Raw genomic sequence first — 26,848 nt, forward strand, 5'->3', positions numbered from 1 at the left:
CCGTTCAGAAGGCGAGCAAATCCACGACCATGACTGTCTGCTATCAAAACTACTTTTCTTCGTTTAGGTTTCTCTGCATGTTTAGAAGGCCCACCGTTGTTATGGCCAAACAATTTAGTATCAGTGCTGGACAAATACTTGATATTTGGGTCTCACAAGTGTTCAGGTCTTTCAGTTTCATTTCGCTCCATAACAGCAGTTGAGTTGTTAGGCATTCTTTTGGATGTATCACTCCATGTATTTGTAGTTTCATATTCAGCTCAGAAGTTACTTTTATCACATGCACAATGTTTCTTATCTTGCATGGTTGATTGCACAGTGAACCTGCTTGTAAACGCGATATTAGGCTCATACAATAACCTTCATTGAGAATGAGGCACTTTGTTTTTTACTTTGCCTGGAATTTTGTGATTACTGTGAGGCAAGTTTGATGTAGGTTTACACTTTCCGGACGTAAGTATTTTTAGTTCGCTCATCAGAGTATTTAACTTTCTGATTTCATCACTATAATTCGTGCACACGCTGTTTTTATCAGTGTAATTTTCACTTTTTTTCGCACGAACACTATGTATATCAACACTAGCCGCCATCTTGCTTAACAATATGCTTCAGAGGTTCTACAATATGATATCTTGTTTGGTTTATAATACAATCTGGAATCTCATCAAAACCACATGAAAGTTTCTTTAATAAGCTCATTGCCAATATGAGCTCACTCTGTGTGACCTGCTTGAGAAACATAAACCCCATGGGAGGTTTACAGTTCCCAAATTAAGTGCATAATAGTATTCTGAAAAATGCTTTGGATAAGATCATTTGCAGCTCTGCCAAAGTACTCATTGAAGATATTAGCTACATAGGTAGCATTAGATACTAGTTTGCTTCCCATATTTAAGTTAATATTTTTTGTCACTGGTTTTGTGTGTGTTTGAGATCTGACAATGTTCCATGCAGCTCATGTTTTGTTTTTTTGATTTGCAGATATATTCATCATTTCCTCTTTTCTTTGCCTCTTTAATAACTTTGTGGTAAATCTTACTGTAATCTTTGATATAATTTTGCATTTATAATGATATATTATTTTATTTTTGTACAAATGTAGAAATCTGAGACTTTTCAAATGATATGTCAAGGAAGGAATTCTGGACACTTGGATGGTCGTTTTTGCTGGAGGCAGACTTACTTTCCCTCCTTCTATGAACTTTCCCTGGAACACCTCACATCCGATTCCATAATCTGAACTGTCCATAGCTAGAACGAAAGGCATGTCGGGGCAGTATAATACTTTACTACTGCACAAGTTGTTCTTTACGGCTATTGCTTACACACTCATTGCTCCACATCCATGTTGAGTTGTTCTTTAATAGTTCACATAAGTTTGGGGCATTCGTCCCCATGCTACTCAGAAATTTTCAGTAGAAACCACACAACTCGAGGTATGATTTTAGTTGTTTTCTGGTAATTGGCCTCTTGTACTCTGGAATTGCTTTAAGTTTGTCACTTCCTGGCAAAAGACCTCCTGGTGAGAGTTTATGACCTGAAAACTGAATTTCCACTCTAACAAATTCACACTCTGAGAGTTTTATGGTAATTCCTCCCTTTCTTAATGCCACGGGCACTTCCTAAAACAACTTGCAACATTCACACCAAGATTTCATGGCAATCAAAACATCATTCACATAGACAAGAAATTTGCTCCTTAATCTATCTCTGAGTACGACTTAGTGCTCTAATGAAAATTGCAACAAATATTGCTAATCTGAATGGCAACCCCTCTGCAGTGATAACCTCGCCCATCGAACAGGAAAGCAATGTATTGCCTACACCCTAAAGCCAAAGGTCAAATCAACACCCAACATCAGTTATATATTGTGAACAAGTTCTTCCGTTGCTTGGCTGATCTAGTGCTCTTACTGTAACCTTATTCAGTCTGCAAATATTCTAAACTGTTGTTACTGAGTTATCCTCCTTTTAATAATTACAGTTAGACTGCAGTAATCACTCCTACCTTGTTCCACAGTATCCCATTCTAATATTTGCCAACATTTGTCTAACCTGCACTGCTTCCCGATTAGCGAGAGCAGTCAGGTATGGTTTTGATGTGATAGGCTTGTGTGGCCTCACTGTAATTGAATATTCAAAATTGACCACCCTACCAGGCTTGTCTGAGAAAATATCCTCATAATGACTCAACAAATTACTCAATTCCTCTTTTTTGGAATCAAAATATCTTCAACTGCTTCTGAGTGTTTCTTTTATTTGGTGATATACAGGGTGTTACAAAAAGGTACGGCCAAACTTTCAGGAAACATTCCTCACACACAAATATAGAAAATATGTTATGTGGACATGTGTCCGGAAACGCTTAATTTCCATGTTAGAGCTCATTTTAGTTTGTTCTTCCACCTACGCTCAATGGAGCACGCTATCATAGGGGATACTCTACCTGTGCTGCTAGAACATGTGCCTCTACAAGTATGACACAACATGTGGTTCATGCACGATGGAGCTCCTGCACATTTCAGTTGAAGTGTTCGTACGCTTCTCAACAACAGATTCGGTGACCGATGGATTGGTAGAGGCGGACCAATTCCATGACCTCCACGCTCTCCTCACCTCAACCCTCTTGACTTTCATTTATGGGGGCATTTGAAAGCTCTTGTCTATGAAACGCTGGTACCAAATGTAGACACTCTTCGTGCTCGTATTGTGGACGGCTATTCTCCAGGGCTGCATCAGCGCATCAAGGATTCCATGCGACGGAGGGTGGATGGATGTATCCTCGCTAACGGAGGACATTTTGAACATTTCCAGTAACAAAGTGTTTTAAGTCACGCTGGTACATTCTGTTGCTGTGTGTATCCATTCCATGATTAATGTGATTTGAAGAGAAGTAATAAAATGACCTCTAACATGGAAAGTAAGCGTTTCCGGGCACATGTCCGCATAACATATTTTCTTTCTTTGTGTGTGAGGAATGTTTCCTGAAAGTTTGGCCTTACCTTTTTGTAACACCCTGTATAGAATTATAATTGCCATAACCTTTAATAATTACTATGTGAACAATTTGTTGGTCTCCAGTTAACAGATTTTTGAATTTTACTTCTCTTCTCTTACCCTCTACTTCAGATCCAAAGTATTTCTCAACACAATTCAAAGAATTTTTATATTTAAACAGGAAATGCGTACTCAACACAAGATCCTTAACTATTCACGGTCAAACATCTCATACTAAAACATTAATCACTACACTTAAACTCTACATGCATTTTATCTTTTATGGGTTTATTTAGCTCACCCACCAACTGCAGTTTTAATCCTAACGCTGTTGACTGGAAACAATACAAATTTCTTATTCTTATTTCTATTTACATACAGCTCTGATACAGCCAACAGATTACTAATGGAATCTAAAAGTGCACTTATTTTTCCATTACTCATATCAATTCCACATTGACGATTTCTTCCTACTTTAAACGCTTCTCCCTCAAAAGATAGTTTTCAATACACATTCCTTTCTTTTATTCATGTCTACTGTACACATCAAAGCTCAGACCAACCTTCATCTTCATTACCACTTTCAAACAATTCATTAAACACCTCTTTCACTCTGGTTTCATCTTTCCTCCCTTTAAGACCTGTACCCACCAATGAGATAGTCATGACTTTAAAATTTTCCCATACCACTTCCAATCATTTATAGAGTAGTCAGTTTCTTCCTTGTCATACCATTCAGTACTATCATCATCTCCCAAACAAATAAAACATTTATCTCCAGCTGATGAGACTACAGCTTCGCTGCCTTCACAGATATCTTCACTTATTTCTGTTGATACAAAAATCATCTATATTACTTTCACTGCCATCACTGTAACTGTTGCTACTGACTAGTGCTCATTAGAATTCGACATACATTCCGTCTCCACCAAATTCAGATCCACCTCTGCTGCTCTAATTTTCACAGAATTTTCCACAAAACGCACATTAATTCAATCATTTACTTCCTTTCCACAAATAAATTTTTCAGCCCCATATCCTCATCATAACATCTCTCAACATATTTTATCATATTCCTTGCACCCTCTTTATGGTTTTCTGCTTAAAAGTACTCGGCATTTTATTTTGATTTAATTTCTTACCATTTCCATCTCCAACATTTATGGCTTCTTTGTTGAATTTTTGTCATCCACAGAATTTTTAAAGAATTGCGTCCTTTTCAACACTGGTTTATTTCACCATCTCCAGACCTGAGATATGATGATATCTAATTTCCTGACCTCATATTCGTGTTACATTTCTTGAGGGTCCCACCCCTCAAATCTTTCTTTCCAGTTCTGATTTGTATTGTAACAATTCCCTTTCTCCTTTGAAAATACTGCTACCATCACAGCGACCCACTTCTGTGTTTAAAACTTTGCCTGTTTCGGAACTCATTCTGAAGTCGTGTTTGTTTTGCTTCACTGCACAATTTGTTCAGGTAACAAATCTTCATAGGTAGCAAATTAAGCGCTCATCAAATTTGCCCTCAACATGTCTTTTAGCTAACTTAATTTTTGGTTCTTCTGACATTTCTCTCACAAAACTATTCTCTACACTCAGCAAGAAAAATCGACTGGATGGTATTTTTCATCATTTGCAAAACAGTTTGTCATTCCTGAATTGACCCATGGAGCTGATAAAGAATTTAGTTATGCCCTCATGTCTTTTAAACTTGTGTTCATGCTGCACAGCTTCATTATTTAATGTTGATTCAAAATACTCTATTTTTAAGCACCTCCTTTTCACATTCTGCTAACTACCTGGAAAATTGTTCACACTTTCAGTGGTTACTTCCTCAAGTGCATTTTGCCTCAGCACACAATTCTTAATGACACATCCAGCTTGTCCTTATCTTTTCCAACTTTTCCCTGAAATCCTTTGCTACCGCATCAGCTCTGGTGTTTACCATGCAAACCTTCTGAGAAATGTTGCTCGCGTCTGTCCTTAAAACTTCTAACTCTGTATCAATAACCCCTCCAATATCCGACTTTTTCTGGCTTCAGTGTTTACACTTTCAATATTTGAATTGAGGTCAGAATTTCCCTGTTCCATTTTTGTACTCAGTAACCCTATACTAGAATGCTTTTCTAGCAAAGTTTGGGTTAATTGTGATTATGTATTGTCTGAAAGTTTACTACCCCTCTCTGATTTTGGACTATCTGCCCCATCAGTAATATTGTCACTATCAATAGTACTATGTCCAGATTTTGGACCAACTAGTCCACTAACATAATGTGAACCACACATGATGGGTGAGTGCTAAATCTTTAGAAGCTCCATCACTGATGGTAACACTGAGGGGACATTATTGGCATAAGCACTTATCTTATTGGTCATGCTGGCTGCTTCTCCTGTAACCAAATGTATAGATGTTGCAGATGCACATGTCGGCCCTGGTGGCCCATGGTGCCAGTGCTGCTGTTAGTCTCCATCGGTGCTGGGCACAGCAGACTTTTAACTTGGTACAGCTCTGTGTAGCGCTCTTCTTTTTTCTGTAAGTTCCATGCCTAGCTTCCCCATACCTAACATTTTCTACCAGTTCTCACACATGCCCTGGTGGCCCATGGTGCCAGTGCTGCTGTTAGTCTCCATCGGTGCTGGGCACAGCAGACTTTTAACTTGGTACAGCTCTGTGTAGCGCTCTTCTTTTTTCTGTAAGTTCCATGCCTAGCTTCCCCATACCTAACATTTTCTACCAGTTCTCACACATGCAACTATTGCAAAATCTTATGCTTGGAGCCCCCTGCAAACTGTCTATCATGCAATAGATTTGGGATCCAGACCACAGAATATTGTAACACTTTAGAATTACAATTTTAATTCTGAAGGGATCAGATTCATATTCAGGACAAGAAAACCCTTCTAAACAGCATCCCATAAGAGCAAACCAGTTGCATCTTTCTTTATCTGTGCTTTTTCATACTTTAGGTACTTAGGCTGTGCACAGATTTGTTAAAAAGAACTGTTCAAAGTAGTCATTAGGGTCGAGCCATGCACATCTGCTTTCATGCCCTGCAGCTAATTCACTGCAAGAAATAACCTGCAGCTGCGATCAAATAGTCTATGCATTGGCTAGAATTGTGAGTTAATAAAACACACACAAAAGTTAAATGAATATTTTAATAACAAGGGTTCTATTCTAACATCTGTAACTGATGTAGATAATAAAATTTAATAATGTTTATTCAAGAAAGGACATTTCAAATAAACGGGAAGTGGCTCTACAATATTCAGTTAAAATACAGACACAAATTACCCTTACCAAATGCATTAAAGTTATGTTGGGAGCATTACGAGAATGGTAGCAAACCCCCAAACCATAGTGTCATCAAATATAAGCAAAAACTAAGTCCATTTCGTAATTGCAATACTCTAAATATTCACCAGCTCTAAACACTTCATAGCTCAACAAGATGATTTGCAAATTAACACACCTGAGATGACAAGTAGAAACTCTCACACTGTCTATCCTACTATGGATCACTTACGGACCTCTGAATATATGAAGTACCTTCAGGAGTTAAAGTATGGCAGGGGCAATTCACTGCCCTGAACCAATCACCTACATGGTCAAATACCACTTGTTGCCACAGTCAGGTCTGTCTCTGTCAAAACAAACATCCAAGTGTCCAGAATCATTCACCTGAGCTCTTCATTTGAAAAGCCCCAGTCTCCACTTGCTTTGCATAGTTTTCAACTACTGTCTGCTTTTCCATTGGCTGATAACTGCCCCACCAGAAATAAGTTCAAATAATGGAAAATCCAGGATGGAAATGTAACCCAATTATGAGCAGGAAAGTTGCTACTCACCATATAGCAGAGATGGTGATTCGCAGGTAGGCACAACACAAAGACTTACACATTTGGCCCTGGAGGTAGATCACAGACACATAACTATTGAAACTGAACTAGATACAAGACTTATGATTCTCTATGGCTACAGAAGATTGCATCCTACGGTTCAACACGATTTCATAAGACCATTGTGGTGTTAGACGTCACTCTGGAAGAGTGATGTGCATCCCTACCTATTGTTTTTAACAAAAGATCCTCATGAACAAAATGCTATAAAACAAGTTATGATATAGGAGACCATAACTACTGTGTGAATTTATTGTTTTATTTTCATGTGGAGAACCATGGCAAAGGGCAACAGCCATCTTCAAGATCGGATGGCAATGGCAGTTATTTCAAGCAATGAAGTAGCAGCACAGATGCTATGTAAGAGGTCTTCAAATCACTGACCCACTTTGTAGTAATGTGATGTCCTCAGAGTAAATGCATGTAACAAGCACAAGAGAAGTAATTTTACTGAAACAAATGACCTCTTTATTGAACGGTCAATCTGATGTAAAATCTTGTATGTAGTGGTTTTGAGCTAGATATTCTGCTCAGGAATTTGACGATTGTGGACAATATGTGGAATATACTACACTACTGGCCACTAAAATTGCTACACCAAGAAAAGAAGCAGATGATAAACAGGTATTCATTGGACAAATATATTATACTAGAACTGACATGTGATTACATTTTCACACAATTTGGGTGCATAGATCCTGAGAAATCAGTGCACAGAACAACCACCTCTGGCCTAATAACAGCCTTGATATGCCTGGGCATTGAGTCAAACAGAGCTTGGATGGTGTGTACAGGTATGCAGCTTCACCAAGACACCACAGTTTATCAAGAGTAGTGACTGGCGTATTGTGACAAGCCAGTGCTTGGCCACCATTGACCAGACGTTTTCAGTTGGTGAGAGATCTGGAGAATGTGCTGGTCAGGGCAGCAGTCGAACATTTTCTGTATCCAGAAAGGCCCGTACAGGACCCACAACATGCACTCATGCATTATCCTGCTGAAATGTAGGGTTTCGCAGGGATCAAATGAAGGGTAGAGCCACGGGTCGTAGCACATCCGAAATGTAACATCCACTGTTGAAAGTGCCGTCAATGCGAACAAGAGGTGACCGAGACATGTAACCAATGGTGCCCCATACCATCACGCTGGGTGATACGCCAGTATGGTGATGACGAATACACGCTTCCAATGTGTGTTCACCACGATGTCGCCAAACAGGGATATGACCATTATGATGCTGTAAACAAAACCTGGATTTATCTGGGAAAAAAAAAAAATGACATTTTGCCATTCGTGCACCCAGGTTCATTGAGTACACCATCGCAGGTGCTACTGTCTGTGATGCAGCGTCAAGGGTACCCACAGCCATGGTCTCAGAGCTGATAGTCCATGCTGCTGCAAACGTCATCAAACTGTTCATGCAGATGGTTGTTGTCGTGCAAACGTTCCCATCTACTGACTCAGGAATCGAGACGTGGCTGCACGATCCATTACAGCCATGGGAATAAGATGCCTGTCATCTCGACTGCTAGTGATACGAGGCCATTGGGATCCAGCACGGCATTCCGTATTACCCTCCTGAACCCACCAATTCCATAGTCTGCTAACAGTCATTAGATCTCGACCAATGCGAGCAGCAATGTCGGGATATGGTCTACAATCCGACCTTTATCAAAGCTGGAAACATGATGGTACACATTTCTCCTCCTTACATGAGTCATCACAACAACGTTTCACCAGGAAACGCCGGTCAACTGCTGTTTGTGTATGAGAAATCGGTTGGAAACTTTCCTTATGTCAGCGCATTGTAGGTGTGGCCACCGGCGCCAACCTTGTGTGAATGCTCTGAGAAGCTAATCATTTGCATATCACAGCATCCTCTTACTGTCGGTTAAATTTCGCATCTTTAGCATGTTATCTTCCTCTACCTCAATCTCTCTGCTCAGTCGTGCCCATCTGCGCGATAAATCTTAGAATGCATTCCAATATTACTAATCACAACACATCTGTCATGCATGTCAGCCTAGATGTGAGAGGTTACCAGCCCTTCTGTGCCACCCACCCCTATGGAACCTAGGGTTTTTACTTCAACAGGACTTGTTCCTAAATATTAAGTAATGGGTGTACCAAATTTAGTTGAAATCGATCTAGTGATTTAGAGGGAGACTTGTAGAAGATACAAATAAATAGTATTGAAGAAGATTAGGGGATAAACCATTACAGCGAATTGTGGTATGATCTTACAGCACAAGAAACTGAAATTGAATAGCTAGATGAGAAAGGATTGGTTGAAATACAGTCTGACAAATTAATATCTCCACTAACATCACCTAAGAACAGAAAAGCAACAGGAAAAGACAACATTAATGCTGAATTATTAAAATATGAAGGAATGGAGCTACACCAATGACTGCTACATCTCTTCAACGAATATTGGAAGAAGAAGAAGAAGAATAAGAGTATTCCCAAACACAGCTAGAGTGATATCAACTTTTAAAAAGAGAGATTAAACCCTATGCAGTAATTACAGAGGAGTAAGTTTACTGGACGCAGCATACAAGGTGTATGCTAAGATTTTAAATACAAGACTTAAAAACATAGCATAAGCAGTACTGCATGAGGAACAAATGCGTTTTAGGAAAGGATGCTCCATAACAGGTGCAGTTTTTATTCTACAGCAAATAATAGAAAAACAGAGAGAGTATAATAAAGAAACACACATTGCTTTCATTGTCTTTAAAAAAAAGCTTTTGACAAAGTCAATAGACAGAAACTTTTGGAAATAATGACGAATTGCGGATATCCAAAACATCTAGAAAATGTGATAAAAAGTTTATACCAAGACCTGAATATCACTCTAGATCACCATGGTAAAACAACTAATGAGATACCAACAAAGGGGTATGACAAGGCTGCTGCATCTTTCAAACTTTTTTTCAGCGTCTACATTAACGAAATAATACATACATGGAAAACAGAACTTAGATATCTACCTCGACAGGAACATTCTTTGAAATAATTTACTATATACTGATGATGCAATGATCCTAGCAGATAAGGAAGATGACCTTCAGAAAGGAATCTACTTGCTAAAACAAATAAGTGCAAAATTTAACATGGAAATTTCAAAATAAAATACTATGATAATGGCCTTTATGGAGTAAGAACCACTCAGAACCAAAATAGTGATAGATCAGAATATCTTCGACCAAGTAAACCATTTCAATTACCTCGGATGTGAAATGACAAATGGCTACAGCAGAGATATTGAAATTAAGCTTAGTAAATTCAGCCGAGTATGTGGAACAATTAAAAGAAACCTAAAAACAAAACCAGGAAAGACACTCAAATTAAATATTATATGAACTGTTGCAGTTCCCACACTGCTCTATGGAAGTGAGACCTGTGTGATTACCAAGAAGCAAGAAAGTCGGATTCAGGCACAAGAACTGAAATTCCTCAGAGGTGTTAAAGTTTGCACAAGAGAAGACAGGCTCAAGAAATCAAGATATTAGAGAAGAACTACAAAGCTTTAGCCTCAATCATAAAATTCGAGACTACAGAAGAAAATGGAACAAACATCTACAAACGACGAAGAGTGAGAGACTTCCCTTAAATACAAGAAATTATAAGTGCCATGGGAGAAGAGACAGATGAAGACCCTGACACAGATGGGTATCGTAACAGGCAATTCCTGCCCAATTCCTGAAGAGAAGACAAAGATGACGTGTCTAATGCACACACGAACGCACGCACAAAATAAATCCATTCTTGTGTATGGTATGATATATACGAAAGATTTCTACATAATTATTGAAGGAAAGTATTAGTTGTACTGATCAACGAGAAAAAGTCTCTTATTGCTGCATCCGATGTACTGCTGAAATAAAATAAAATAAAATTAAAAGCAACTGGATCAAGCATTTCATTCCAAACTGATACACTACACCATGTCTTAAGATTTGTTTTCCCCTCAAAGGTGTAGCAACTATGGATCAAATTATCAAGTAAATACTAAAGATAAGATAAGGATTTTCCAGTACTGTATCACACAAGAATAGGGATATTCCTGTGGTGTACATTTCAAGAATACAATTTAACAAAAATAGCACATGGGCTGATTTAATTTGCTATTTACAGGAGAGATGGGCTGGAAAGTACTGCTATTTCCTCATTACCAAAACAGTACATGCACATTCCCTAAAAAGAACACCATAACCTTGGCTGTCTTGTATACATCAAGAGGAAACGTAGTTTCCTTTCAGGGACCCAGAGAGGAAAGACTAATAATTGTAATGCTTTCAAAAAAACTCTCAATTTCAATGAAAAAGAAAAATGTTGGAGAATTGGTTGGTGACTCTTTTCTTGAAGGGAAATTTTATGAATCAGCAATTTGCAAACATGTTAAGTAATGATCCTCTAACGAAACTTAAAACTCTGAAATGACCTTGATGCTAAAAAACATAAAATACTGAAACAATTGAAAAATTATTGAAATCTCCAGCTCCACTTTTAGTTGAAAGGACTTATACAAAATGGAACTGTACAAAAACACTCCTTTTTCCCAGTATGATTGGCACCTTAACCATAATGACAACTTGTTCATTTAAACTTCAGTTTCTCTTGTACTACACAATTACAGAGTAAATAAGACAGCATACACAGGAAACATATACCAAGGTCGGTATTTCTTTAATAGATATCTTTAATACTAAAGTCGGAGCATGTGGATATCAGGTTTGAGATCATATTCAACAGTAGAAATAGTGGTAGGCTGTGCAAAAAATTTAAACAATTTCCTCATTTTTGTAAGACGTATATGTACTTTATTAAATTATACTTGTCATTTGGTATGCTACAGTGTAAAATAGCAATCTAATACTGTACAAAAATGCTCTTAAGTAGCAATCACTTCCACGGGAAATATATTGTTTAGCAGAGATTTGTCTAATGCCCTTCCATATAAAATCTTATGTATATGACAGGAAAAGTAGTAATGGATAGTTAGCATTACATTAATATAAATAATTAGAGTGCTTTACAGGTCTGCTGTGCATATTGCACGGTTTAAATTACATCCAGAACGCCTCATTTCAGTATATAATATTCCATGAAATTTAAAATATCCTTATATACTGCGTGCAAAAACTGAGCGTCACAGAGCACAGTCACTAATTATAGCTTTCTTGCAGTGCTTGAAACGTGAAGATTATATTAAGAAATTCACTTTCATTAGTGACATTTGGTTTGTTTCTTTTTTATTTGCCTTTTTGGTGCACAAGTCTTCATCCTACAGGTCTTTACATACATTTAAAGTCTCTTTCTCTTAATGGTGTAAACACCACCACACAGCATCTAATTTTACAATATTTGACTGTAAAATATAACTATCACACTTTATCAGCTTATGAAAGGGAACTGCAGGAAAATTCACTCAGTAAATATAATTTTTTTGCATTGATTCTACTTTTATTGTACTGAATCTATATTTCCCTATACTTGAAGGTGAAAATTGAAACAACCATAATAAATAACTAAGCACCGTTTTACACAGAAAAAACCTGAAGTCACACCTTTCTCTATATACCATCCAAATATAACTATACAATTCCACAATACCTGAGATGATTCTCAGGATGAATTGTGATTATCACAGACACTTGTAAGAATTTTGTCTATTATAATTCCAGCACCATGCATTCATTGGTATATACAGTTTATTACCCTTCATCACGAATTTTCAATATAAACTGCTCTCTCTCTCTCTCTCTCTCTCTCTCTCTCTCTCTCTCTCTCTCTCACACACACACACACACACACACACACACACACACACACACACACACACAACTGTCCTATCATAGAAATGTATGGGATAGAGCAGTTCCTTACTTATGAAGGTAGCAATAACAAAAGTAATTATGACTCCCTGTTAGAGATTTACATTCACTGAAGAAAAACATTAACATTTGACTGAGTATCCAGAATACAAAGTACTAACCTGATTTAATTTCTTTATGGATATTTTAAATTTTGCTAGACCTGGGGAAAGATTTGCTTATGTAAAGCAATACAGCATAAGGCATACAGTTCAATTCCTGTCCAAAACATTAAACAGTACAATCTTTCCCCAGTTTACCACAGAAAATATATAGCCGATGACAGATAAAATTTGTTTGAAAACTTGAGGAATATATAGTCATGACATAAAGGGACATATCTTGCATAAATTTATGCCACAATACACAATCAACCTTCCCAACACATTTCATATTCATAAAATCATAACAAAAAATATTTGCACCAGTGCCACTTTTTCTTATTTACAAGTGTTTAACATTTATTTACAGTAAATAAATAAATAAGACAGACACACAAAAACACCCACTGTGTCTACAGTCAATGATACAAACAATAAAATTAAATTATTTCACTCAGTTCATCTTACTGATGAGACCTTTTTAGAGTCACATTTTCATATTCTGTTTGACAAATGTGTCCTCCAAAGAGAACTACAAACAACAGTTTGAATAACAATATGTTCGATTGATAGTCTGAAGTCAGTAAGTACGACTTTATCATTTTAGTCTTTCCACGTGTTACAGGAACATTTCCTACTGCTTATCGCTGTTTCTCAAATGTGCAAAATTTCATGTTCCACTGAATAAATAGGTGTTGGTACTTGTGTAAGGTTTTTCAAGAGATCTTTAGGTACAGGTTACAGTTAGTGTGGATACAATTATTGGCAAATTCAAGAGCCTGATGTTTATGTTGTTTTCACACTAGTGTGATTTCAGTCAAATTTTTGTATCCAGCTGCACTTATTTAATATGAACAAATTAACTTTGCTTTTTCCTCTGAGACAAATAATACTATTCTGAATGGAATGATGGCTTAAGCTGTATCTCCATGAATGGACAGTTTTAGTTTTTCATCTAGAAACTCAAAGATACAAATATCCTGTATGTGGATAATTGGAAACTACTAGACGAACTTGTATACGACAAGTAGTAACTCATGAACTGCTGCATATGATGAACTACATCTCAGCGCACAAAAGAAACTTTCAAGATTTGGTATGACTTCTAACATGCAGTCATTCAACAACTGACCTGTTTCTAGAACTTTTAACATGCTTAAATTTCAGGTTAATTTCTCACTTCTCCAAACTTACTTTCTATAACATTATACTGTGGCAGAAATACAAATTTCAGCAGCCAGTTTAAAATCGCTACAGGCAAGTATTCTCACGAAGAAAACTGCATTTAAAAATTTCAATTTTATGAGGCTGCAACTGATGTTAACTTATGTTACTTTTTGTTGCACACAGCACACAGATTATTTTGTAGATTTTTAAAATACTGTTTTCAGAAAAAAAACTAACGTGTAAAACTTAAGGTGGTGTTAGTCACTATATCACCTTTGATACATTTGTGCCATCTTGCAATTATGATCAAACATATTTCATCTAAGAATGCAATAGACAGTTAGATAAAATTTGGAAGGCCAACTTAGTAGCCTTAAATTTATACATTTGCTTTAATTTAAAAGTGCAAATTCAGACAAGGCAATCGTGATTAAGTTTTTCTCGTATAACTGCATACACACAATATTCAAACAGATAAAAAAATTACATGATCTGTTTATAATTTTTCCTTTTCTATTCTCAGTTCTAATTAAGTGAAATCCATGATTGAAAATACCTGTAGCACTAGTGTGTTAAAAGTACTAATAATTCTTTAACAAGTGGTACCCATCACTTCTTCCACATATACTCTGCATCTCAGGCCTACAATTTAGAAAATTAAAATAAATATTTTGCGGTCATCACAAAATTAGATCTATAGTTGTTTTTCCTGCATACAGATCCATTACTTTCTAGTAAAAACACAGTTTAATTTCACAATATTGAATAGTTGAAACAAGTAACTGTAGAGGAACTTTATTTCGTGTTACCGAAGTTCCAGGATATATGTAGTTGAAGTCGCATGTAAGCGAATAACGTAACTACTTTCCGACATCTTTCACTTATCCCTGTATCACAGACAATGTTTGTTATCATGTTCTCTTGAGGCGTTTCCAGCTATTTTCTGAACAGCTTAATGAGAAAAGTCAGATACCAGTAAATAACACAAATAGGACTTCATGTATTGGCAGAATATCGCAATCCTATTAAGTGCAATGTGGGATGAAACACAATGGCTAGTCTTATACGTTTAATATACTTGCACTTGCACTAATTTTGTTATGTCCCAAACTTGAGATCAGGAACAAACACACACCAAGACAGCATGGCAAGTAGACAGTAACATGCAGATCATGTCAACCACCATCATCAGACCCCAGACAATGCTGTGGCCTCAGAATGGTTGGGGTACAGCCTCTGCTAACTATGCTTGTCGTGGGGAAGAGTGGGAGTCTGCTGCTTGCCAGCAGGCTCTGAATGCATTGGCTCTTGAGACTGCTGTTGCGACTGCTGTAATTGTTCTCCCTCTGATACTATTAGTAAAGATAAAGCTTCCAGTGACTGACGCACCTGTAAGTGAACCAAAATACATATTTCACATAAAATCTGCCTACAAGGATTTGATAACTGCATCTAAACAAAATCAAATGACATTAGTGACTGGAATGAGGATTTCTTGGTAGTGAAGAAGAAGCATATTTCTACAGATGATAAGTCAATGAAAGATATAAAACTAACTTAGGGTGTCCCCAGGGAAAGATTATTGAGAACTTGCTGGTCATGTTATGTTCCATTAATAGTCAGTCACATCTTGATAAAATTGTGAAGTGGTACAAATATTAGCAATGTCCTTTGAATGTTCAGACATGCAAAATTATTCAGTTTACGAAACAGAGACATACAGTATCCTAGAAGTGCAATATTAATGAGTCACAACTGGAATCTATTAACCCATATAAAATTGAATGACCACATGGGTTCACTAAGGCATATGTAAAGTGGGTAGTAGACTGATGTACTTGGAGGATACAGTAAAATGCACTTCGCCTACCAATGAGACTGCTCGCAAAACACTCCTCTGGTCCATCTTAGACTACTGCTCAACTATGTGAGCCATAACAAATAGGACTAACAGAGGATATTCATCTTATATAGAGAAGAGCAACAATTGGTAACAGGTTTGTTTGACCCACTGAAGAGTGTTAAAGAAATGCTCAAAAGCCTGAACTGATGCCAACCGTCCTCTAAAAACAACTTACAACCTTTGAAGTACCAGTGCTAATAGAGTAATCTATGAATAAACAACTCCTGTGGGTTGTTTCTGTGGGGATCCATGAAAATTAGATCAGTTACAGCATACACAGACGCATTTAAGTAACTCTTTGCCTTTAATACAAGAACGAGATGACATGATATGACAGGAAGTGCCGTCTGCCACATGCACTTCACAGCGGTTTACTGTGTATTAATGCAGATTGAAAATGAATTTCAACTGGGAGGACTTAATTGCCTGTAAGGTACATTTCCTTTTTTAAACAAAAGTAAATTTCTAAATACATTTTATAACAAAATCAGAGAAGGAAAGTTGCTACTCACCATATAGCGGAGATGTTGAGTCGCAATAGGCACAACAAAAAGATTCACACAATTAAAGCTTTTGGCCATTAAGGCCTTTGCCAGCAGTAAACACACACACACACACACACACACACACACACACAAAAAAAAACTTGCACACACGTCTGCAGTCTCAGAGAGCTGAAACCACACTCCACTGAGTATAGCGGATGCAAAAGAGTGTAGTTACAAAGGAAAATAACACAGGGTTAGGATCAAAGAAAAGCCGTCAGGCAAAAAACAAACAATGGAAAATCCTGGATGGAATGTAACAATACCAGGGAAGGAAAGTTGCTACTCACCATACAGCGGACATGCTGAGTCATGATAGGTGCAACAAAGAACTAAAACCACAGCTCAATGGCTGAAAGCTTTAATTAATTGTGTGAATCTTTTTGTTGTGCCTATTGTGACTCAGCATCTCCACTATTCGTTGAGTAACAACTATCCTTCTCTGGTACTGTTACATTCCATCCTGGATTTTCCATTGTTTGATTTTATGACAAAATGATTTTCCTCACTACATTTAGATCCTGCAAAATGAAGGATTAATTTAATTTACTTTTTGATAACAAATGCCAGGAAAATTTACAGTATTTTTTCTTTACCTTTGCCAACTGGTCCAAGTTAGTGCTCAGAAATTCTTGAACTTCATTAACTGATTTAGAATGAAGCTGACTTTGCCACTTCAAAATTTCTTGGTATACTTCGTCACTGAAACAAACAAATATTCAGTCCTTTTTGGTAGAGATAATCACATAACTAGTGAATAAAAAGTTTACAGTTCTGCAGATTCATTGCAATGATCCAGTGCCAACAAAATCTTTTAATTTCATCATTCATTCACAAATTGTGCTCTGAAAATGCACGAAAAAGGAGTACCTTGAGGGATACAGAACAAGGCATGTTATGTATTAACAGACAGAAGTGAGAGGCACTGCTAACTAATTCTCTTAAGTATGCTAACAAGAAATTGAGACTAGTGCTAACCTACTTGCACCGTCAGTTAGAGTAATTACCTTACAATTACTCTAAATATGTTTATAATTTAAGGAGTAAAGGGTGTACTGTAGCCCAGAAAGGGATCTGTCTTACAGCTAGCAAAGATATCAGTCTTGTTTATGAGGGAGGACCCAACATTAATGCAAACTTTTCTCTGGCAGTTGGTAGAACACTAGTTCTGAAATTCCTGCTAGGTGCCTTCACTAGACACCATCTTATATCAGATGCCCCTAGCGACATTGGTGTGGAAACATTACTGTGGTCAGTATGAATGTTTATGTAAGAGTTGTTTAACATGTTTTGCCAACTTTCAATGGAATGCATTAAATATCAAAATTCTAACATCAAATTCTGTTTCCTGTTAGGAAAATTATCAGCAGAAATTGTTGCAATGCTTCAGATGGCTTATGGGCAGGAAGCTTAGAGCCAGGTATGGGTTTTCAAGTGGGTCTTTCTTTTCAGAAGTGGTCAAATGTTAATTGAAGATGAATAACTACTGGGATGGTCCGGAATGGAGGAGAACATTGAAAAAATACGTATTGTGATCATGTCTGACCATTATAGAACAATCGCTGAATTGCTGGAAATTACTGAAATATCCTGGAGTCCATGACAATGAAGTTTGACTGAAGATCTGAAGACAAAACATTCTGAAGCAAAATTCATTCTGTGTGTGTTTTCTGATGACCAAGGAGCCAATCATTTGTGCATGTGCCAGGAACTTAAAGAAAAGTCAAAAATCCATCCAGATTGTGAGGCAAAAGGGAAGAAATTGTGGTGTTATGGATATGATCCAGAAAACAGACAGTGAAAGACTCCATCACCAAGACCAAATAAAGCAAGGCAGCTGAGAATCCACCTGAAGACAATGTTGGTTCGTTTTTTGTTAACAAGGGGATCGGCCACCACAAATTTGCTACCCAGGGTACCACAGTTCACCAACATTAGGGCCTTCCATGCTAAAATAACTATGTGAACCAGTGAGAAAAAAAATTGACCCACTTTGTGGCAAATGTGAATTTGGCTTTTTCACCAGGACAATGACCCTGTGCACACAGCACTGTGTGTAAGGCCATTTTTGGCCAAAAACCAAATGACAATAGTTTCTCACCCACCCAATGAATATGGCCTCTTACTTTTTTTTTATTCGAAAGAATGAAAAGAAACCTGAAAGAGAACCATTTTTAAAAGGTAGAATGGGAAAAAGGAATGTAAAATATGTAAGAGAAAATAAATAAATTACTGGAGACACTAAACAGCATAACTTCAAATGAGTTTAAAAACTGTTTGCACCAATGGAAAAAATGATAGGACAAGTTTACTGCATTTGCTGGACACTATTTTGAAAGTGTTAAAGATCTGAAAACTTCCCATCAAATAACCAAAATTTTTAGTCAGTTCTACCCTCCGTCACATGTGCCCTCTGATGGAAGGTGTTACCTTTACTCCTTAAGATCAATTAAAAAAAAACCGCTCTTCTGCTACTACTACAACAACTATGCTGCTGGTGTTTTTATCAAATACTTCAAACAAAGGATTTATGTAACTTAATCAACATTACCGCCTTCTCTATATATGGTTTTAATGTTAAATTTTTATGTAGAATGTTAAATTATTATGTAGAATTTACAACCCTGGAAAAGTTGGAGGGTCTCAGAAAATTACAAACAAGGGTGCAATCTGAAAGGGAGCAGCTCAAACATAGAATGAGGATAGACCTAGTAAACATCAGTATTATTGTTGTAAATTATTGTAGCTGTGTTGACAAAGAACCAAAGTCCCATACATTCATAAAGAGCACTAAAGCAGAAATCAGTTAAAGTACTTTAAGCTGGCTAAAGCAGGAAATAATTTCAGAAAATGTTTTACCAAGAACCTACCAGCAGTCAGAAATAAGAAATTAAATTCTGTTGGTGGTGTCAGGATCAGTAGTAGTTGACCCTGGAGTGAAACTGAAGTACATAGTTACTGTAAATTACTATGGCTATAAATTACACCCAACAACTGGAATAAATTAATAATTGGTTCCTTTTACTGACCCACCCAACTGAGATAGTAAAATTTCTGAAAGATTCAAAGAAAATTTGAATCATTTCAAATAGGTATCCAGTTCAGTTCATACAATTAAAGTAGCTGCTACCTGAAGCTCCCTCAGTATGTTGGCGAAAATACAAGTTTAAAGCAAATGGCACTCATAAAACGTCATCCAAAATTGTAATACGTGCTCTCTCTGAAAGTTATTCAAAGCAATTAGTTTAGGAGCCCCCCAAAAAGTGTAAATGGTTTGACAACATACCAGACCTCTATGTGATGAGCAATCCAGAACGAATAGAAAGCATCATGTCAGAAACAGTACAGGAATTATTGTTCACAATGTCATTACAGCAAGATTGAATACTACAACATCAAAATCCACCAAAACTATATGCAAACTACAGCCATAAAAAGAGAGAGAGAGAGAGAGAGAGAGAGAGAGAGAGAGAGAGAGAGAGAGAGAGAGAAATTTGCTTTACGTTTTCCCATCTGACAGTCTCTATTCTTCCCATACTAACTAAGCATCATCAAATATGGCTTAATTTCAGAGATTTTGTGTTAACAGGAAATGTGTTTTTACCAAGAGAATTGGTAAGAGACAGGACATATTCCCCATTGTACACAAACAAGTCAAGAAACTGTTTAAGAAGCAATGAAAGAAACATATTTAAAAGATGATGAAAACTCCAAGATGGGTCATGGTTTAAAGATGCTCAAAATGTAATGTTAATTTCAATGTGAGATGATTTTAATAGTTTTCACAATGAAACTCTGTCTTGAAAACTGGCAGAAAATCAAGAGACTGTGACAAAGCAAGCTGTATTATTTTTACTTCCCCTCTTGTTTTGTGCCATCTGCCTCCTTAAATTTAATTTTTGACTAATTGTCATTAACATAATGCGAGAATAATCTGAATTTTCATAGAAGAAAAAGGTTGGCCTTTAGTTTCAAAGAATGTAACACCAGATCTAATCTTGTGCTTAGTTTAACGTATGAAATTGATTATGTAACTTATTTTGACTATTCTTAGTTAATACTTTTGTTATAGGGTGAAATCAGTAATTGTTTCGTAACTTAGATTCTGTTGTTGACTTATAAACACACATAAATTCTGTATTAATTATACAACTAATAGTATTATTAAACTAATAGTATTATTAAAGGATCTATTTGGCTCTATTCGAAAACATGTTAGCAGAACCAGCCCTCAATTCCGAAATTAATTTTCAGTTTACTCAAAAGTATTGTTTGCATAATGATATCAGTCAATTTCATCGTTTTAACAAATAATTAAACCCAACTATTGTAGTAGAAGAAACTGTTAAAAAGAAGGAAGTGTTCGATGTATCAGGTAATTTAGTGAGTTAAGTTTTAATTGTAATTTCTGTAAATTAAACATGAAACAATGTACAGTTTCAGTGCCTATTATTGTGAGCATATATATGGGCCCGATTTTTGGTCCCGAGACAATCAGTCCACGGCTGAGTTTCAGACAAGAAACTTGTGTTTGTTAGATCAACAACAATGCTTCAACTGAACTATGAAATAAGTGTAACACAATTAGGCTGTGTGTTAAAACAGTGACTGTGTGTGTTCCTGAACTGTGAACTTTGTGCTTAGGCCGTTACTGCTTGATGCTCAACAGTAAACTATTATAGCAGTATGTAGATGTTTGCCTCCAACATATTAATGAGACTTATCAAATGTTAAACAATAGTTAACTAGCCATATTAAATATTTATATTGGGGAGGGGGGGAGGGCGGTTGTGAACAGTGAAAGTAAAGAACTGTGGAACACAAATGTGCACCTGTCAGCTACATCATTTAAAAGTAGTCAGTGCGTTGCTTCATTGGCTGAAAAATGGGTTTTGGTAGTTCAACACTATGTTGACACCAAGGACACCAAATGAAAAAATAAAGCAGGCGAACGTCACAAGATCCTGGTTGTGTGTAAAGTATACCAACAGTATGACAAAATCAACGCCTTCACTGCACTGTAGAAGTGGCAATGTTACCAATGTATGCCACTGAATCTGAATTACTAAATATGAATTTCCAAAATTCCTTCACCAAAGAAGGTGACATAAATATTCCAGAATTCAAATCAAGAATAGCTGCCTACATCAGTAATTTGGAAGAAGATACTCTCGGTGTTGCAAAGCAACTTACATTACTTAAGAAAGACAGGTATTCCAACCAAATGGTATGCCAATTAGGTTTCTTTCAAAGTATTCTGATGAAAAAGCTCTATTTTTAGCAATCATGGCCAAAGATCCAAACCTAAGGGCTGAAAAACTGCACAAGACAGGAAAAAGAAGAAAATATTTTTTGCTGATCACAGCAACATAGTAATAATAGGCGAAAATCCAACACAACTGTCAGAAAGAGCAAACGAGGCTCTCAATGATTTGCATAACTGGTCACTAAAAAATGAAGTAACCCTAAATGTAAAGAAAACTAACTATATTAACTTCCAATTGAACAAAAAACACAATGCCACTAGAATAAAAGTTAATAATAATGAATTAGAATGTGTAACAAGCACCAAATTCTTAGGGATGAATGTAGACAGCCAATTGAAATGGACAAACCACGTCAACATTTTGGCAAAGAAATTATCCACAGCATGCTATCCTCTTAGAATCCTTGCACCGGTATGCAATAATACCTGTCTTAAAATAACACATTATGGATATCTACACTCAGTCCTCAGCTATGGGATCATCTTTGGGGAACAAGTGCCAGTAACATACAAAAAAGAGCCGTAAGGATAAGAACAAACAGCAACAACAGGGCCCACTGTCTAGAATTATTTAGAAAGCTAGGCATTCTAACTGTTTCTTGTGAGTATATCTTTCAGAAAACAATGTTCATTAAGAAAAATCTCAACATGTTCAACACAAACAGCCTAATACATGACCATGAAACAAGAGCTTGTCACCACCTGCAACTAGATAGAAAGAACAAGGCAAAGACGCAAAAAAGCATATTTTATGATGGGATAAAACTGTATAACAAATTACCACAGGAAATTAAAGAAATAAATGAGCCCCTCACTTTCAGACAAAAGCTTAAAACCTTCTTTGTAAGTAAAAGTTGTTATACTGTAAAAGAATATTTAACATAGATGTAGATTAGCAACATACGACATTATCACCAAAATATTATGTAATTATATATGTGTGCATGACTAGTTATAAAAACTACACAAAATATGAGAAATCTGTTTCATTGTAAATGTAAATGTGTGCTCATGTTTATAAACTGATTACATCCATACAATATTTATTGTTCCATTGATGAATAAATAAAGAAATAAATAAAATAAATAAATCTTAATGGTTTAATCTGTCTAGTAGAATCTGCTGGTCAACACAACTGGAGGCCTTGGCAAGAAAATACCAACAAGATTTTTTTTTAGCTCCACCAGAACAAAGTTTGTGAAATTATATGCTACTTTCCTCATCGAAAAGTGTTTATGGAAGCCAAACAGAGCTGCATTCTCAGAATGTGTTCTGTTATAAGCAAACAATTCAAAATTTGAGAACAAATGAAGACTGGAGATGGATTTATAATTACAGGCCAGTTGCTTATCTCACTCGATCAGTTCTATAGTATGTCTTCAATTCTCTACGTTTCAGCACTAAAGTACATCATATACTTCCTCAACGCATCAACTAAACACAGAGGAATGCTTCAAAATCAGCACACGGTTTTAGTACTTTTGTTGAAAGTACTCTACAATACACGTGTAATAAACTAATAATTTAATGTCCTAAAAAAATCAGCAATAAGATGAGAGTAAATCTATGTGAGATAGATACCTATGAGAAATCCACCTACCTTGTTGTTATAAGTGGATGCTCTGTGAACTGGCTCTGTATTTTCGAAATTCGATACAGTAAGAAAGCAGCAGATAAGAACAGCAGTACAAGCAGTCCAGTCGAAACAATGAGCAGCCATTTAGAACGAGGCAAACCCACTATTGCATGCTTGGGGCTAGATTTAACTGGCAGCTTTATGTGCTTCCCACCAATTACAAGATTGCCGTTTGGTAGTTTTGTACAGCCTGCTGCAAAAGAACAATTCCAATTGTTTTACTTTGCTAGGATTTTACATCTTGATATTGAAAGAATGAAAAGAATGATAGTACAAACATGTTAAAGGCACATACATAACTTAATCTCTTACATGAATAATAACAGCAAATAAAGTTCTCCGCCCCCTTCTGTCAAGCTTACCTTTTCCAAATGAGTCTTGGAAGAAAGAATATTCCCCCCCCCCCCCCCACCCCCCCTCAAAAAAATCTTTGAATATTAAGTCTTTTCTTTGAGATCTGTTGTTAATAACAGATGTAGGTGCAAAAGTTTTAGTTCCTTTAGTGTCATTTCTCTTTAAAGAGCATGCAGTGTCAGCTGTTGCAGAGATCGATCACCTGTCATATTTACATTCCCAACAGTACTCTTTCCCTGGCATGTACAAAGACTAATGTACTTGCTTCAAGTCAGTTCTTGCAGTAAAGCCACACTAGTCTTGGTGCCAGCAGGCAGCACAACATATTCACAGTTTGTCATCTCTGCTTCTTGGTTTTGCCTTCAGAATTGACACCAATAACAGACATGTTTCATTTTATTGTTCTCTATGTAAACATTATCTTTCTCTTGACGTATTAGTAGGAATACCCAGCTTATATTTTAAGTTCTACAAAAATTATATATCCAGTTCATAATTTTATCTGCCAGTTTGCATGAGACTATGATAGTGTAATTGCAGAAACAACTGCCATTAAAAGACCGTAGCATTCTGACACACTGTATTTAATTACTCAGACCCCAAGATGCCAAGACAAGGGAAAAAACCAACTTTCATAACCGGTGGGGACCCTGTCATTCTAGTGACAGAGCGAGCTGCCCCTCATCTCTATCCTTCCCCAACTACATATCTTTTATTCCTGGGCAAGAAACCAATAATTTGAGAAGATAGAAATAGTTTTTTCCACTTTTAAACGTGTTTTTTGGCAGTAATGCAATTTCACCCCCTGAAGTATGTACTGGTCAGTAACACTGTCTTACTGCAATTTTATAACACTTTCCCGTGAATTTCCTTTTTGGTAGTGAATATTTAGTAAAAATTAAATGCTGATAGGCACTTTTGATCAACATTACTCCCTACACACTGACTACTGTAGCAATAACATCATAATGTGTTTTAATCCATTTCTTCTCTGAATAAACTGCTTGATCTCTGAGCACCTACGATTCAATTTTTGTGAATAAATAATGTAAAAAGCCCTCATCACAACTATATTATGTTATTTGCAAGTAATCATTCAATTAACATGGCTCCTTTTGAAATAAACTCTATTCTAGAAGAATAATTTTTCTGCAAAGTTTGTTTGCTAATACTGCAGATATAACATTGCCCTCTACACTGCGCTACACACAGCAGAAATTTCTTCCAACTGTACAAATAGACTGTGTGCATCACCAACAGAAGTATTAAAATACTAACAATTAATTGCTGAAGCATTCACAACAAAGGACCAGAGTTTGAAGTGCTCTCAAAAAGCACTGAAGCTCACATAATACTAGGTACAGAAAGCTGGTTGAAGCCTGAAACTGATAGCAGTGAGATTGTGGGGAAAATTTAAGTGTATATCCAGAGGATAGGCAAATTGGAAATGCCTTTGTCACAGTAGACAAGAAAGTCAAATCCACTGAAATAGAAACTAAAGCTGCATGTGAAACTGTTTGGCCAAGACTCGGTATCAAGAGTGGTCATAAATTGATGGTAAGATTCTTTTTCAGCCATCAGACTGATCTCCTGATGTAGCTGAAAACTTCCGAGAAAACCTCAGTTCACTTGTATGTAAGTTCCTCAATCATACTGTAATCATCAGCAGAGACTTTAGTCATCCAACAATCAATTGGGAAAATTACAGTTTCGTTAGTGGTGGATGTGATAAGACATTCTGTGTATCATTACTTAACACTTTCTCTGGAAACTGCCTAGAATTGATAGGAACCCCACTGAAAATTAGTTGTAATGGGAAAATATAGATCTGACCCCTACTTAGGATGTCCACAGCAACACTAGTATCAGTGACCAGATATGGTTGTCGCAATAACGATTCCCAATGTATAAATAACAACTAAAAGAAGCAGGAAGATATATATGTTCAGTAAACTAGATAAAAAAATCAATAGGATCATACCTCAGTGAGGAACATCAAACTTTGTGAGGAACATCAAACTTTCAGCACAGGGCAGGAGCATGCAGAGGAACTCTGGCTAAAGTTTAAAAGAATAGTTGACAGTGCAGTGGATAGATACATACCCAGCAGATCAGTTCATAATGGGAGCGAACCTCCACAGTATACAGCCACTGTAAAGAAACTTCTGAAGAAACAGAGATTACTGTTTAGTAGGACTATAGATAGAGGGCTGCTGAATGAAATGCTTTTGGCTGCCAAGAGAGCAATGCATGATGCATTCAATGACTAGCACGGCAGAATATTGTCAAGTGAAGTTTCACAGGACCCAAATAAATTCTGGTCATATGTAAAGGCTGTTAGTGGCACCAAAGCTGGTGTTCAGTCCCTATCAAATGGGACAGGAACTAAAACTGAGGGTAGCACACCAAAAGCTGAAACGTCCAACCCCGTTTTCAAATATTTCTTTACAATGAAAAGCCCAAGATAATTGCTCCAGTTTAAGCTTCATACCACTGAAAAGATGAATGGAATCAGTATTACACTCAGTGATGTTGAGAAACAGCTAAAATCGTTAAAATTGAACGAAGCTTCAGTACCTGATGGAATCTCTGTTAGATTCTATATCGAATTTGCAGACGAGTACTGACGAGTTAGCCCCTCTTCTCACTATAATCTATTGTAGATTGCTCAAACAAAAACTGTGCACTGTTCATAGAAAAAGCCACAGGTCACACCTCTCTACAAGAAATGATCCATAAAACTACCGTCCAATATCCTTGTTATCGAGTTCTTTGAGAATCTCAGAACATATACTGAGTGCAAACATAATGATTATCTTGTACAGAATGACCTCCTCAATGCTAATCAGCATGGATTTCATAAAAATCAATCATGTGAAACCCAACTCGCAGTTTTCTCATGTGACATATTGAAAGCTTTGGATCAAGACAACCAGGTAGATGCAGTATTTCTTGATTTCTGAAAAGTATTTGACTCAGTACTGCACCTATGCTTATTGTCAACATGGTTCATGTTTTATATTAATGACCTTGCAGATAATATTAATAGTAAAATCAGGCTTTTTTAAGTTAATGTAGTTATCTATAATGAAGTAC

The 26,848-nt window shown here is 36.6% G+C and overlaps 1 protein-coding gene across 1 annotated transcript in view; it reads right to left on the reverse strand.

The window, feature by feature from the left end:
• Positions 1-12,199: 12,199 nt before the first annotated feature.
• Positions 12,200-26,848, reverse strand: part of LOC126282309 (serine/arginine repetitive matrix protein 1-like) — a 1,097,707-nt gene continuing 1,083,058 nt past the window's right edge. Inside the window, exons 10-12 of the mRNA XM_049981964.1 lie at positions 23,363-23,588; positions 17,092-17,197; positions 12,200-15,436 (exon numbers count right to left, since the gene is read on the reverse strand). Coding sequence (XP_049837921.1) covers positions 15,287-15,436; positions 17,092-17,197; positions 23,363-23,588 — 482 coding nt within the window. The 3' untranslated portion in view covers positions 12,200-15,286. The remainder of the gene's footprint in view (positions 15,437-17,091; positions 17,198-23,362; positions 23,589-26,848) is intronic.

The sequence above is a fragment of the Schistocerca gregaria genome, chromosome 7, assembly GCF_023897955.1.
Source record: "Schistocerca gregaria isolate iqSchGreg1 chromosome 7, iqSchGreg1.2, whole genome shotgun sequence".
Classification (NCBI taxonomy): domain Eukaryota; kingdom Metazoa; phylum Arthropoda; class Insecta; order Orthoptera; family Acrididae; genus Schistocerca; species Schistocerca gregaria.